Here is a 16,878-nt window from a genome sequence, read left to right on the forward strand (position 1 = left end):
AGTGAAATGTTACTTCCGGTAACTGACGTCATCATATCATGAGCTGAAAAAAAAGCCTACTCACAAGCAAAAGTCACCGGACAAACTGTTGTTTCCATCGAAGGGTTTTCTTCGCCCTTCCTCGCGCTCGTTCTCAGATCAACTGCGCATGCGTAAACGAACTGACTTCCGGATTGCGAAAAAAGCTAAATTTCCGGCGGTTTTAAATTGAATTATTATTTTTTTACATGGCACATTTTACCCCCAAATACAGAATAATAGCTAAGCATTGATCTTTTAAAATCATCTTTTTTGAAAAAGTTATGGGTATTTCATTATCGTTTATGTCTTTAAAAAGAACATTTTTCAAAATAAAAAGAAAACCATTCTTGGCTGGATGCAAAAACGAATACAAATTATCAAACCATCGATTAAATACCAAAATTGCGTAGCACGGAGACAAATTTAGAGTTTTCTTTTATTGATCACGTGACCATGGGCGTGGTATGATGACGTCATATTTGGGGTCATTGGCTTACAAAAGTTGGAAACTGACCAAAATAATGCCAAATTCTCTCAAAATACTTAACCATTACATCCTTAGCAACGCACCCCAAAAAATACGTCAGTGGGCCCTTAAAACTATCCGCAAAAAGTAGATCTTAGTAAGTATTCTTAGTAACCAAAAGGAAAATTGGGGGTAACCATGCATGTTTGAGAGATAATTAAGCTTCAATTTGAGAAAGAACGCCATACATTGCTTTGTATTTTAAAGCTTTTTACAAACATAATTCATGAATTATCTTTGAAAAATGCGTGGCTACCCCCAATTTTCGTTTTGGATTTCAATGGTACTTGTTAAGATCTACATTTTCTGCATAATCACACACCAGGGAAAAATATCTTTAATTAGTAGGCACCGCCCTTAATTAGATGGAAGATTGCGTTGGTTTTTAAAGTTGGAAATAAGTGCCCTAGGCTGGTTCAGCAGGCAGACTAATTTCTTAATTCCTGCCGAGCGGCCTTTGCTGTGGGTTGCACGATTTTACCCAGATCTGCAAGTGCAGTTTCACTATCCTCAGAAGCTTCTGGGAATGCTTTCCAACACAATAGCTTCCGAAAGAGAGAAATGATCTTCGAACTTATCAGGACAATTGAAGCAATTGTCTCTTATTGACACCTGAAAAATTCTGGTGGCTCCATGACCACGGCGATGCTGATGCAATGTTCTACCTCTCCGGCAGTTAATCGATGTCGATGTTGACTGAGCCGAGAGTAATCAGCGCCGGTGTTGCGCATTGCACGTTCTTATGTGTCACTTAGTCCAACCTTGGATCTGCGCCATCGGTTTCACATATTGCACTTTACGGAAAGCAGTTGTTGTAGTAGACCATCATCGCCATGGTTTATGGTATGCCATTCAGACCAGGCACCTTACCAATGTTAGCAGCTTTTACAGCTTTCCTTAGTTCTTCCATGGTGATTGGATCATTCAAATGCATCATTGTCTCGCGAGCAGTGAGGTGGTCAGTTGCATCAATGTCTACGTTGCCTTCTTGTTTCAGTAGTTGGTGAAAATGCTCTTTCCGTCTGTCTGATATTTCTTTCATGACTGTAAATAGTTGAGTCCCATCTGCATTCTTAGCCGGGGGAACAGTGTTTGTCTTGAGGCTGTACACAGTTTTAGGTGCAGAGTGCAGTCCCTCTGAGTTGCTACACTCTCCAAACGTTTCAATTTCTTCCGCTTTCTTAGCGGGTCAATTTGTTGGGGCTGATTCGTTCCCGTGAAGGACTTGATGGGTGAAATGAATGTATATTTGAAGTGTGGTGTATAGAGGGAAGAGAGAAGTGATCAAGTAAAACACTGATTTTACTTATCATACCCGCAAAGCGTCCTGTTATATCAACTCCACTCTACGCATGGAATCCAGGAAGTGTCGCAGTTTTGCAAGTTCAAGAGCAAGAATAATAGGGTTGAGATTTACCTTTCTATACTGAATGCTTCCTCTTCCTAGTCACAACTGAAAATGTGTTCTCACAGTAGAGTATGCATCTCCGCTGTGGGGTGGTATCCCCAAATACTTCGTTGAAGATCTCTAGCGTGTGCAGAATCGCAGCCTTTCAATTATTGGCATTATGAAGGCTAGCCTTCCTAACCTTCAAGAGAGCAGAGATGCAGCTTCTTGGTGCGAACTCGAGAGAATTTTAAGTGATAAGAACCATTCCAATTACTCCCTGATATCAATGACAACGATCAATATCAACTGTATTCGAGTGATGAATCGCGTTAAGCCTTCAGACACCACATTCTAGGACTGATAGGCACATGAAGTCCTTTGTGCTAAGCTTGAAACAATACATGATGTTCTCGTGAGTTCTGCTTAACCTCAAGTATTTAAATTGTACATTGCCTCATATATATTTTTTATTGTTTTAATTTTATTATCCTAAATTCACCGAATTTTTTTTATTTAATGATGCATTGATTGATAAAGCTATTATTATTTCTGGGAATTGCCTGAGGGACACTACAAACATGTGCATGTCGGTGTCAGGCTAGATGATGTTTGTAGTAGTGGCTCCCGAGTTTGCAGCATCAAAATCATGCAGCTACCATTTCTTATCAGCCTCTTAATGGTTTCTCTCGAGGTACAGCTGTACACCATATCTCTACGGGTTGCTTCATAGGGATTGCCCCAAGCTGCTATTCGATGCAATCCTCACCTTATTAAGGAGCAATAACAGATGCAAATGCCGCGAACGCTGGACTTAAATGTACCGATCTCTGCAGCTGCAATGATGCTGAAGATGACGGAGGCTGTGATAATGATGTTGATGAAGATGCCTATAAGTCATCTGATGTTGATAATGTTGATGATGATCATGACGACGATGATGATGAAGAGGAGAACGATGAGGAGGAGGAGGAGGAGGGAGATAAATAGGATACCTTTATTCTTGTCAGGGAGTTGTGATAAAATTGCATTGGTTGCAAGTAAGTGGTGCAAAATATGCCACAAAACATTTCGTGAAAAAAAGGCTCCTTTACACGTTATAATGGACACGAGATCAGATTTATCACTGTTATGTTTCAGAGTTGTCTATTGGGGAAATCTGTCGCCATAGACAATAGCTACAAGGCATTATGTGATCCAGCCTCGTTTTCACGTTAGCGTGGTCACGTGATCCGTTCTATTACTGCTCCTAGACTATTTATTCTTTTGCCACAAATATATTACAAAAATAGTACATCAATTGACTAACAATGGCAAACAAGTTGTGTTCCTCCGAAGTCTGCAGTATATCCTTTTTTTCTGTTCTTTTGTTAATTTGCGTTGTTGTTCAATAGGCCATTTTCGAAATATCAAATATTCATCTTGATAGTGAGGCAGTGAGCCGACAAAGACAATAGAAACACGTTGGAATGAATGTGAAAAATATTTACATATCATCCACTTTCCTTTGTCTTTGTTCACAGCCTCACTATCAAGCTGAATTTTAATATATCGAAAAAGGTCCATTAATAATGACTATTTTTCACCAAAATTTTGTGATCGAGTAGATCACAGACATTTGCGTTCGATCAGGCTTTCTGAGGCAAGTACCCAATCGCCTTAGCACAATTTCAGTGACTAAGGCACGTTTTTTGGAAGACTATTTCACTCCACTGTGAAGAAAGAAGGATCACATCCTTCATTAATCATTTCTCCCTATCGTTACTATTTTCGATGATTTCTAATAGTGCAACCGATATTCACAAAACTGCTAAGAATCCCCTTTTCTTTCAGTTCGCAATATCATAGTTTTGTTGTATCGAAGTTCTACGTACCCATTGCGTTTTAATTTGTGAGAGTAATTGATTACCGTGGTTTGACTACAGAGTGTCTTTACACGACTGGCCCCCTCCCCCCATCTAACAATGACAATTGCATAAAGTGGAAGATTAAAACCCTATCTACAAGTTAAAATGTTTTTGTATGCCAACCGAAGCTCTTTCCGCATGAAACCATAAATGACTGGGTTGATCGCACTACTGCAAGAAAAAGTTATTACTTGCCAGTAATACACTTGTCGCGGAAGGGAGTACGCCCCATGAATTGCTTCAAAAAGGTCGAGACAAACTGAAGGAGTCCAACAAGCGAGGAAAGCAACGACGGTGATGAACAACATCTTTGTGATCTTGGCTTCTTTGATAAATAATCTCGCATCATCTGGCATCAACTCAGACTTCGCTATTTCCGCGAAGTGTTCTCGCACTTTTCTGTAAACTTTTAAGTAGCAAAAGGTTATGACGGGAAATATGGTCACGCACACCACACAATACGCAATGATCATGTATAGACGGACGCCATGACCGTGTATGAAGTCAAAAAAGCAATTGAATTTCCCAGGATGAAACCGAAACGGTTGATTCGTGAACGAAAACAACACAAGTACCAACGCAATGGACACGACCCATGTCAGAACAACGGACAGCGTAATATTTCTTCTGTTGTAAAGCTTTCGATGGGCATGTATTGGCCGGCAGATCTTGAAATAACGATTGATAGCAATCAGTGTCATGGTAAATAACGAAACGTTAACACTGATGAAAATTAAACTTCCTTGTGACTGGCACAGGGCATCACCGAACACCCATTTTCCTCGTACTAGGGCCCCAAGGGAGAAAGACATACACAAGGCCCCGTACAGCAAATCAGTGACAGCGAGACAGGTTATGTAGTAGTTTTGGGACGTTTGAAATCCTTTCGTCTTGTAGAGAGACAAGCACAACACGGTATTACCCAAGAACGCAGACACAACGATGAAGGCACAGATCATTGATTCCCATACCACTGCACCGACTCCTCTGTTTTCCAAGGACATTGCTAACAGCCTTTCTCTCTCTGATGCATTTGGCATTTTTTCTGAGCTGACTGACAGAGAACGTTCAAGAGAGGAAACACGCACCGGAGAGAAATCGAATGAAATGAATTCGTGATGGTGTATTTATTTTCTCTCTCTCATAGAGCTTGCCTTAAAAGGAGCCGGAAACATGATAGCGTCCTGTTCTTTTTTCGGCAGATAACTTCCCGGTCGACGAATGAAACAGAAATTACCATTGCTGAGGACATCGCAGAATTACGGAACATATTAAATTTCCAATTAACTGAATACCATTTTCTGATCTTGTCTATGGGCGCATTCGAGAAAAACTCAGATTGGTGGAAACCCAAGGCAGAGGTATCTCCTTTTTTCTCGCAGTTCCGCTTATAACCAGTTCCCTACTTTCTACGAATTACCGGAAACCTTTCAAGTAAGCTCTTGAGAGTGCTGTCGACTTAAAAAGATAAGAGGATGCTAAAATTCCCAAATCCGATTCGTAAGAAATCAAGGGGACAATTTTAGGAATGATGAAAATGAAGAAGGTGCTATCTCTGCATGCATCTTCGCGTGATTGGGGTCAAATAAACATGACACGGTGTCTGTGGATGATCCATCCTCTGCTTCATTTCCGTCACAATCCCCTACTTTTTGAAACACCGGAACCTTTTCAAATACCCTTCAATAACCCTCAACTTCCTGGATAATTTTCTTTCAGTTTTAAGAATGGCCGGTTTTCGCTAGCGATGGGGTTGAAATGGTAATAAGAAAAGTACAGCGTCACTAACTAAAAAATCGCACAAGAACATAAATCGCTGGCAAGGAAGTCAAAGAATATTCCGACTCTGACGCGGGTATTTTCGCAAATCAGGAGTTCATGGGCTCCTGGGCAAATCTATTCATGATCAATTGCGAATTATTTTCTACATCGCGCGACCCCCTAACATAATTTATTGTACTTTTAAATCAAATTTATCCTGTCAGCTTACCTTGCTGTTTCATCTGAACGAAAAATTTGTTGTGCACAAAAACAAAACAAACAAAAACAACGTGACATTTGTAAACGCTACGGAAATTTAAAGCTACTTGATCTTCTTTGGACAAAAACAAGCTTGAGTCTACTACCACGTGGATGGCGAAGGCAAACGTTCCACAGATATTTAGCAACTATTCGACCGCAAAATAGTGAATTTAGCACGTTCGTTTAAATCATCACGACTTACAAATGAAACCGCGTTCGTGTAAACGCTTCCTGAGGTGAATAGTTGTTTTAGTATATACTAAAACAGTGAGATAATACAGCACAAAAAGATTATTTTAACTCATTCATTCCTGCAAAGATTACAACGTTTTCGGACGTTAAATTCTGCGTGAATTGCGCGGAAGTGATTAGCAAAGGATATCCGTAGTTTGAGTAGCCAATCAGCGCGCGCTTTCAACGCTCTCCACTGTTTTAGTATATACTAAATCCGGATATAGACATGAAACGACGAGAAAGTACCGAGCATACTAAAACTTCGTGAACAAGGTTTGACTCCATTTGCCTCAGTACTAGTCTGTCTGTCAATACTAAAGTCGTAAACGGCTTACTTTGCGAAACAGAAAAATAGAAGGTCTTTTCCGCTACTTTTGAGCACCAAGATCTTAATTAGCCAAACCGGATGATCTTTTCTTTTTCTGCAATAAAATAGGAAAAAAACAAATCAATCTTTTATTGACCCCGAAAACATCGAGGACCGTTCAATTGTTTGCTTTTATAGGACTTAATGTAACGCTGATAAAACAATTCCATTTAAAACAAGGAAATGTGATACTCTCTCTTCTTCGGATCGTACCGGTTTCGAAGACTAAGGGGGTATTTACGTGAGACCGGGACGAACTTGAACCTTTATGAAATTATTTCAGGCGTTTGCATGAAACCGGGACGAAATGCTTGGTGCCTGGTTTCGGGACGAAATAAAATCTTTTGTGTAATAAATGTATCGCTGGACCCGGTCGGTCTGAGATTTGTTCTCATTTATGTGAGAACACAGACCGATACCAGACTCAGACCGGTCTGGGGATCAAGCCCAATCTAATTGGCCATAACTTGGCGGAATTTCGATAATACAGTCACTGAAACTGATGGGCCAATGCCAAATGAGAGAGATCGGCAATTCTGGGTTATGAACCTGTTGTTATGATAACCGCGCGGTACACTTTTACACCAATTGACCTTGTACGATTTTCAATTATGATAAATGACCAACAAATCGATCAGGTAAGAGAAATAGTTTTCTTGAGTCGGAGTGTATAGTGGAAGAGTGAAATCCCTCATGTGACCAACCAAGTCGCTTAATATCGAGTTTCTATCTATGGACAAACTCTAAGAGTGTTGTACTATTCAATTGTTTATTCCTACTTCTTTTACTATATAACGTTTGGGCTTTTACTTATAAAACTAACCAAGACGATTTGGTAAGTTGCAGAAACGAGTGGTGAGAATTATACATAAATCTCATTTCAGTGCACATACGGATCTTGTTTGTAAGAACCTTGCGATTGTCAAATTCTATGATCTGTACTTGCCACAGCTTTCTACAAAGTACCCCCACGAGGGAATACTCGTGCTAAATGCAAAATCCGGCATGGATCCGGCACGGAACGCAATGCTTTCATGTCTTTCCCCCGCAAAAATCCAGCATTAATTGTTTTAAAAGTGTATTATACAATTAGATAAGATTGTCGTTATGCATGGCATAGGTGGGCTACTCAGCAAAGTCACAAATGAGTCTATTTTGAGAATACCTGTGCCCGCGAAAATCAGTCGTTATGTCCGCGAAAGACATGCATGAAGCACTCACACGTGACATGGCTTCTTCTGATTGGTTAAAATTGGCAGCCCTGTGTTTGTTTTGCGCGCAGAGTGTATTTAAAAATAAACCTATCTGGGGTAAGACCGTAAAGTAATAGATCAACAGTCTTATCTAATTCACTCTTGCTGCATTCCATCGCTGATCGAGACGTCTGGGTTATGGACTTGTAGACAATTTTATATGCAAGGGCTTTTTACCACCGGTGAAAAGCCCTGGAAACGAGGTTGGCAGTCAAACAAGACTTCTTTCATATCCCTCTCAAGAGCGAACGCGACAACTTCTGTAAACACGAACAAACCGCTGTCAAACAATTACACTCACAAAGAGATGTTCATTATTATAAAACCCGCTGACAAGGGATCAGGAACAGTTAACATGGACCACGACTAGATACATAAACGAATGCTTACTTGAACTTAAAAAGATATTTTACAGGCAACTGGACAGTGACATCACTAGTGACATTCAAATACGCATGCGTCTTTACATACATAACATTTAAATTCCATTGTTGACGACAAGGCAAAAAAAAATTCCTTGTACAAACTGACCCCAAACAAGGGCGATTTTACATCTCACCAAAAATCCACTAACAAGGACATCCCGGAACGTATTTCACAATTTGTGAACCACTTTCTCAAACCTCTCGTTCACAGCATTCCTTTCTTCATCGAAATGCAGCTCTTAAAAAAAGCGCCAATTACACAAACACACCGAGTCGTGTCCCTTTTGTTGTTCCTCGGGTAGTCCCTGGTTCAACTTCCCAGCTGCACTTGTAAATAGCCAACTAGTTTGCCTCCGGCCAGTTGGGACTCTTAACAGAGTTGTTGTCGTTGTGTTGCGTTGTTTCTTCGATTGTTTCATTGGCCCTGAAAAGCCCCTATGGGGAGTAGTCAATTAAGTATGAATTGTATTGTATAAACAAGAGATGAATTGTAAATTTTGATTTATCTGTAACCCTATACACATTTCTATTTTTATACATTTATCTGTAATCTAATACCTAGTTTTCGTATGGCTTATATTTGAATTACAAAAAATTATAAAGGCAAATCATTTAACCCCCTGAAGAAGTCAAACAAAAAAAGAATATATATATCCTCACAGCCGTACAACCAGCCTTGCACTGTTAGGGAGTTTAAGAAACCTTGCACGAATATGGAGAGCGACGAAAACGTCACTTCAAAATATAAGTTTGAGCTATTCCATTATTATTATTTCATCTTGTTTATATGTTTATACAAAAAAGGGTGTGGTTTGTACAGGATCAGGGCCAAAACAGCGAACATAAAACAAAGAAACATGTCGAGTCTCATAACCATCTCCATATATTAACTATGATTTTAGCCGATAAAATTTTATAATTTGGTCTTCTCCAGCCCTTTTTAGACACGGCCATATAAGAAATCAAAGGAGAACTGTGAAGAAGTCGTGGATACATTGCCTACATTTCAGATCTTGCGAGGAAATAATAACTGAATTCGTATTCGATTTTTATCTAAAAAAGAATGCGTTATCATTGGCATGCTACACCAGGTCATTTTCAAATATCTGAAGGGTTCTCAACTATGTAAACAGCTACGAATTCCTCAATTTGTGATAAGTAAAAACAAGGATTGTTTCCAAAACCCTTTAGTCAACCTTATTTCACGAAATCTTGAATGGATCATGAAGTTGCATTTCATGGACTATGCAAAAGAGCCAGGTGAAAATAATCGCCAACCGGTGTTTTCGGCTCCAGTAATAAACTGTCTAATCTTTTTACGATGTTCTTAAAAGCCTGTGAAGTACCAGAGGATAGCCATTAATTTAGAAAGAATGAATTCGTGTCTGATTCTTATCGTAAAGGAATGCTTCACTGTTCAACTACAACAAGGTTATACCGAATACTAGATTTCAACTTTGTAAACACAGCCGCTCTCGAGTGGTTTTAACGCCGTCCTTTACATTTAAGCGTCTTTAGCTTTTAAATATCATACAAGTATACCTTATAGGTATTGAATATAACTAACAGAATGATGAAACAATAATAACAATTAATTTGCCTTAGGTGAACACAGTTGTTACTGTCCACGGCTATCTCAGCGGCGTGCTCCTATACGAGTGGACCTGTGAACTTGGCGGATCGACGAGCAAATGTCTCTTCGTATTCATTTTTTACACACATAGTACAGTGACGCCTTAAGTCTTCCACTGAGCAATGGCTCAGTAACACTGAGCTGACTGCAGAGTCGAAGAATATTTCATTGTATTACGTTTGGGCATTACTTCGGATAGTGAAACGTCGGAAAATCGATATTGATTGTTGCCATATCGATTTGAATTCAACTAAGTGAGTGACAAATTCAGGGCATGTCTTGAAAAAATCAAGATTGGTCATTGCATTATCGATTAGTTTTACATCTAAGTTAGTGACAAATTAGCATATCCTGACCCCTAACGATGGTCGTACCTACGCTTCGCGTATCCACGACTAAAAAGGAGTATTAGTTATGCTGTAGCAATTGCAGGGGACCAAAGTCATTCAACAGTTAGTCTTCCACGGCACTAGCTGGTACAAGTAATATCGAAGGGTGTCATGATCAGTCAGAGATTGTACAGGGCGTATATGGAAGAATAGGACACTATCGTGCGCCGATAATGTGACATCTGAAAGTATCATTGAGGAAGAGGAGAAACAAAGTTTTTCCAAGGGCAGTAGCCTGGAGAAGACGAGATAGACAAGGCTGACCCATTTCCCCTATCAAGTTTTCTCCTACCAGTAAGAAAGTCACTGAAGCCAGTACTTTAGCTGTCCACTAAGTGATACCGTAGTATTCAGCTTGTCTTGAGCAGAAGTACTAAACGAGCCTTGCCGGCGTTGCCTCTTATCGTGGGGCGCCCCATGAAAAGGCTTAACAAAGTCCAACAGGATGACATCAGCTTGACCAGAAGCCTGCATATCAGCTGAGTATCCAGTATTCCCAGATAAGGCCTCATCAAAGACAAGAAAACGGAAAAATTTGACAAGATTTCAACAAACAGTGAATGGTGAATCGAAATTTAGACACTTTACAACAACAAAAATAATAGCTGCCGCTCTTAAACTTTAACACTGAGGATTGCAAATTTACTTTGTTTTTATTATCCCTGCCCATGGGACGCTACATTTAATTCTTTGAGGGGTCAGGCTGAGTAAATACTAAAGTTCTTGAGCAAGAAAGGTAGATCCAAGATCGTGCTCTGGCACGACAGAAAAAGCACAAGGAAGCCCAATACTGAGGGTTGTGTAGGGAAAAAACCATTGAACAATGGATCACTTCAAAGAAACAAAGACAAAGGAAATTGTCCATACCCTCTCCCACAGAATTTATTTTGTACGTGCGCTGACCTGTGACTTCTTTAAAACAATTGAAATTTATTATTTGCATTACCAGTTGTCACTAATCTTTGGGTTTCACACCGCCCATCATTTGGGACGCTTCGTCTTAAACTTCTCTTCGCCATTACAAGCAAAAATTTCCAGTATCCATGGGTCGTTTTCAAGTTGTGGCGGTTGCGTTCGTCGCTGTCCTTGCCTACCGTTGCCTCACTTTTATGCAAGTTAAACGCTGCTACTGTTGTGTTGTATGAATTTTTGATGGCAGATGACTCATGAAACTTTCGTTCTTTAATCTTTAGGGTTGCTGTGGGATTTTTCTCTCATACCGTGAACCACTCACCGGGGCCTTGCAGATTAATAAAAGGTAAGCTTGAAGTCTTCTGTACATACAGAGTAGCATTGATAAATGATCTCAATTCACGCTTCGTTTATATAACGCTATGACCCTGAGCAAAATGTGGCAAGAAGCAAATAACCTCTTCAGACAATTCGGATGAACAGGACTTTCTCACTTTAAGTCACTGCTGTGACCGTCAGTAAATTGACTGTAGATCCGGTTGATAGTACCACGCTTATGTTCGCTAGCAAGCGAAGATTGAAGTGTCTTTAGTCCACGTTTTTCAACGTTCGTTGGTAGCAATATTTGGAAGTTGACAAGTTCTTCGCTGCGACGCTCGTCACGCTAGGGCTCCAGGTCACACAATCTCCTTTGCAGAATTTCAGAACTGAGTCTTCCAGCCCAAGAAGCCCGGACAGCCCTGAAGTAAACATGGCTTCTTGCCAACATGCGTTAGATCCTGCAAAACACTGGAATTTCTTTCCAAAAAGTTATCACGTTGCGAGTCACGGTAATCGACCTGTGTTTTTTTCTTACAACAAGTTATGCAACAGTCATTTGAAACCCCCGCTACCTCGCTTAGGGGATGCCGGGGCATTCACTTTTACTGCCAGTGAAATTAAATGCAGTGAACGCTCCGCCTTGCGAGGAAAAAAATTCAGAGTGAATTTCCCCGCCCTCTAAACATCAAGCACAATTCATTAAATCAGAGCCTTCCAGCCCCTTGACCCAAGAAGCTCGGACAGCCCTGAAGTAAACATGGCTTCTTGCCAACATGCGTTAGATCCTGCAAAACACTGGAATTTCTTTCCAAAAAGTTATCACGTTGCGAGTCACTGTAATCGACCTGTGTTTTTCCTTACAACAAGTTATGCAACAGTCATTTGAAACCCCCACCACCTCCCTTAGGGGATACCCGGGGCATTCACTTTTACTGTCAGTTAAATGCAGTGAACGCTCCGCCTTGCACAGGAAGAATTTCAGATTTCCCATCCTGGGTTAAAACTGTGAAAAAACTGGGATTGATATATTGGGAAAGTGCTACCAAAACCAATCATGGATCATAAAATTCCCATTGAAATCCCACATGTGGGATTTTCTTGTCGCAGTATTACTCCAGTAATGGGGTTTAATGAAGCTATTTCTTTCCCAGGACTGGGATAAATCTGTAACAGTTTATTCACAATAATGGGAATAAATTGTACCAATTTTACCCCAAAAATGGGCTTCAATTGTCCCAATTTTTAACCAGTAATGGGTTTAAATTGTGCCAGTTTTTCCCCAATTTTGTGTATCAATTCTATCACAATAAGGGGAATAAATTGCATCAATTTTACCCCAAAAATGGGCTTTAATTGTCCCAATTTTTAACCAGTAATGGGTTTAAATTGTGCCAGTTTTTCCCCAATTTTGGGATTAATGTGTATCAATTCTCTCACAATAATGGGAATAAATTGCATCAAAAATGGGCTTGAATTGTCCCAATATTTATCCAGTAATGTGTTTTCATGGATCCAGTGTTTCCCCTGAGATAGTATTGATTTGCACCAATTCTCTCAATTATGAGGGTGAATTAGAACTGGGCATTGCTCTGCCAAAATAATGTAACCAAGTACAATAAAATAAATTTTAATTGTACACATCTTCTAACTTTACACTGGTAAACAATAGAAACCAGATTTCAAACGACTGATGTCAGAAACTAAAAAACAATAAAGTTGACTTTCACTCCACAACAATGTTCTTAATGTTAAATAAATTGCAATACCACACTTGACAAATTGCCAAACCAAAACATACTATCATGATGTATTATTATTTTTCTGTCCTACACTACTATGTACAGTGATTGCATATCCCTTCCTATCCAAGTAAGTTAGATCAATATCAGTATCTGGGCAACTTTGCACCTATCCCTCCCCTAACCCAACAGTAACACTAACTTATTATAACATGTTGGGTTAGGGGAGGGGTAGGTGTGCAGTTGCCCAGATACTGATATTGATCCAGTAAGTTTTAAGTCACTGAAGATTTAACTCAACATTATTTATGGCTATGGTCATATCACTTAACACTGACAGTTCCTGTGACAAGTCTCATTCTGGAATGACTTCTGTTTTTACTGGGATGTTCTCTGTCTTCAGCTTGGAAAATTCAACATGCTCTGGCACCGATACATACTTGCTCTGAACTACTGTAACTTTTTTGGTGTTACTTACAGACACTATGAATATGTAAGTGGTGTAAGATTTCTGCCTGTACAACAAATTTAGTCTTGAGGAGTTTCACACATCCTTTTCTGCTTAGTAATTTGCCACAAACACCTTTCACAAAAAAATTAATTTGTGCTGCCCCTGAGCACTAAAAATTTAACCCAACATTATTTATGGTCATATTGCTTCACACTGACAGTTCCTGTGGAGAGTCACATACCAATAATTTCCTTGTTTACTACAATGTTTTCTGTCTTTAGCTTGGAAAATTTAACATTCTCTGGCACTGATACATACTTGCTCCAAACTAACTTTGTAGCTGCTACTTGAAGACACTGTGAATATGTGAGTGATGCAAGATTCTTTGCCTGTACAGTAAATTTACTCTTGAGAAGTTTAACACATTCTTCCCTACTTAGTGCTTTGCCACAAAAACCTTTCACGATCACTCTACAAATTTTAGTTGACAATTCACTGTCTTTTGTGTCTTGTACTGCCCCTGAGCACGCCAAGGGTGAACTCTAGGCGATTGGTAAACTAAGTTTCACTGCCTGCTCCTCTGCTTCAGATTCCACTGATAATGTGGAAGCATTGCTGCTCAAATCACTGCCATCCTGTAAATACAACAACAGACAACATTATACACTACATCAACAGAGTAGCAAGTGCAATGTCTGCAACTTAAAGCAATTGTTTCAATATCCTGTTCACACCAAAATTTAAATGTCTTCCAGAACAGGGGGGACTCCCATATAAAAAGGACGGGGGTGGTTAATGGAAACTTCGAAAAGAACTCTTTAGAGCTGAGGTACCGAAACTACCCTTAAATTATTGCCAAACTTAGCTTCCATATCATCATCATCATCATCATTATCAAAGACAAACTGCACATGTCCCAGCTGATAATCCAAATAAATTGATTGAACTACTGCTACTGCATTACAAGCATCTGTCAATTTCCAATTTACATCTGATATCAATATTCCATAACTCAGAAGTTACAAATCAATTCCTATTTCGGGCGAAATGAAGGCAAAATGATGTGGCATTGCACCAGTGACAATAATTAATATAACCCCTACATATTCAAGGGAAAGGATTAAGCCTTTCAATAAAAGCTTAGACAAGTTTTGAATGTTTCATTAAGCTTCATTAAGAAAGCGCGAAAAGCGAACAAACACATAACATGATTAATTGAAATGTTCTGATTCCTTTCTTTACCAAGTGCGCATGCAGTACTACACGCTGCAGTTCATGTAGGTGGTTTAAGGACGGTGCCTACTAATTAAAGATATTTTTGCCCCGTGTGTGATTATGCAGGAAATGTAGATCTTAACAACTGTTATTGAAATCCAAAAAGAAAATTGGGGGTAACCACACATTTTTCAAAGATAATTCATGAATAATATTTGTAAAAAGCTTTAAAATACAAAGCAATGTATGGCGTTCTTTCTCAAATTGAAGCTTAATTATCTCTCAAAAATGCATGGTTACCCCCAATTTTCTTTTTGGATACCAAGAATACTTTCTAAGATCTATTTTCTCCGGATAGTTTTAAACCGCGCAAAAATATCCCTGTATTAGTAAGCATCACCGCTAGGAAATCCCAGTATCTTGAGATGCGCAGAACGTATGCGCAATAACAATAGTAGGCACCATCCTTAAGCTTATATTTCGAATAGAACATTACCTATTTCGGGATTGGGCAAATTTGAATAAAGACAATTCGTGTTGTGCTTGCATGTTTTTACCATAGAAAAACAAAACTTAACCAACAAAAGGCAATTTGAGAGATCTACACTGTCACAAAATGCATTTCTGCGGCACAATAACTCTTTAACCTGAACTTGAACAGCCAGCTTTTAGTTAGAATTTCTCACCTTCAAATACCTTTGCTACACTTTCACCATAACACTCTCTGATTCGCTTTAAGATGTCCGCAGCACTTGGACTCTCTTCATTCTTGGATTCTCTTTGTTCTTGCTTATCCTCAACTTCAAATTCGAAAGTCTGGTTCGCATCCTCGTTCGCCATTGCTTCGCCAAGTTAAAGTGCTACTATGATCAAATTTTTAATCCCTTGAATTTTTTGGTTTATCACACAGAGTACCATGAAACATCAAAAACGCTGTTTACCGTTTGGAAATATCTGCATTGGTTCCGGAGATATTTAAGTTTGAAAAATGTGTAAAATATGCAAATGAGAAGGCTGATGACATCATTCACCCAACCCAATAGAACATCAAGAATATAAATAGAGCTATCTCGGTCAATTTGCAACAGAGACCATTGAAACTTGGTTAGCTAATAGTTCTGAAGGCAACACACCTACGACCGTAAAGAAATTGCTTCCCATGGCAACTCACTCTTTTCCAGTCCCCTCCAACCTGATTTCAATATTTTGGTGATCTCAGGCTAGAAAAAACAATTACCAAGGCCACAAATTCGATCGACCTAACATCTTTATATGCTGGCAGGATAATGCAGATGAGGCACCATTTGCAAATATCAAAACAGAAAGCCAAAGGTGGCCTGCAAAGCCTTTAATATCAGGGAGGTCTAGAACCCAGTATGTTGCCATGGTAACAAAAATAATATGCTCATATTGTGGAACACATCTACTAGAATCTTACTGCAAAGAACCAAGTATTTCTGATACAAATTGGCTGAGATATCTTTCTCCATCATACTTGATCAAAATTTGGTTGGGTTTATGACGTCATCACTTGGCTAATTTGCATATTAAAAAAAACTTGAATATCTCTAGAACAAAAAGAGAGATACAGACTACATGTTTATGTGGAATAAGCACTAATGCGCATTTCAAGTAAAGACAGAGAGAGACTGAGTCAGAAGTACTTCCAAAATGGAGGTCAGAAAAGTTAAATGTTGGATTGGAAGTGATATTTCAACCTGCTCATTGCCCTTGCTCGGATTGCACAGGATGGGCCACAGACAGAAGTACAGAACTGCAACACTGGAATCAAACTAACGTTTTAATCGATCATAAAAGGGATGAGAGCCAGCCAGGTTGTGGCAACCGAACTGCAGCTCCAGGGGGAAAAGATTCTATTTACATGTATTTCCCAACATTAGAAGAATCCCATTTTGACTTCCCAGATGTTTCCTGTTTCTGTAACATTCCGTAATATTTTTCCCTATTCCTTTCCAACAAAATCCCAAGATTGGGGAAGATAAAACACAATGATTTCCCATACTTGGGGACTATCTGCTTCTTCCTTTCCACTTCCCAATTATTTCCTATTTCAGT

The 16,878-nt window shown here is 39.3% G+C and overlaps 2 protein-coding genes across 4 annotated transcripts in view; one reads left to right on the plus strand and one right to left on the minus strand.

The window, feature by feature from the left end:
• Nucleotides 1-3,020: 3,020 nt before the first annotated feature.
• On the minus strand, nt 3,021-11,219 carry LOC138052358 (melatonin receptor type 1C-like). 2 transcript variants are annotated; one of them, XM_068898818.1, is made up of 3 exons: nt 11,111-11,219; nt 10,457-10,671; nt 3,021-6,519 (listed from the first exon to the last, which is right to left on the minus strand). In XM_068898818.1, exon 3 carries the CDS (start codon nt 4,879-4,881, stop codon nt 3,931-3,933), a length of 951 nt encoding a protein of 316 aa, XP_068754919.1. In that variant the 5' UTR covers nt 4,882-6,519; nt 10,457-10,671; nt 11,111-11,219; the 3' UTR covers nt 3,021-3,930. The 2 variants fall into 2 exon arrangements, with proteins under 2 accessions (XP_068754919.1, XP_068754918.1); XM_068898817.1 differs by lacking the exon at nt 11,111-11,219 and having other exon boundaries at nt 10,457-10,758.
• The window catches only part of LOC138052357 (serum paraoxonase/arylesterase 1-like), a 30,348-nt gene continuing 24,567 nt past the window's right edge, over nt 11,098-16,878 (plus strand). Inside the window, exons 1-2 of one of the 2 annotated variants that reach the window (XM_068898816.1) lie at nt 11,098-11,275; nt 11,358-11,422. In XM_068898816.1, the coding sequence (XP_068754917.1) occupies nt 11,208-11,275; nt 11,358-11,422 (133 nt within the window). In that variant the 5' untranslated portion in view covers nt 11,098-11,207. The remainder of the gene's footprint in view (nt 11,276-11,357; nt 11,423-16,878) is intronic. The other variant, XM_068898815.1, reaches the window with a different exon arrangement.

The sequence above is a fragment of the Montipora capricornis genome, chromosome 6, assembly GCF_036669925.1.
Source record: "Montipora capricornis isolate CH-2021 chromosome 6, ASM3666992v2, whole genome shotgun sequence".
Lineage (NCBI taxonomy): Eukaryota > Metazoa > Cnidaria > Anthozoa > Scleractinia > Acroporidae > Montipora > Montipora capricornis.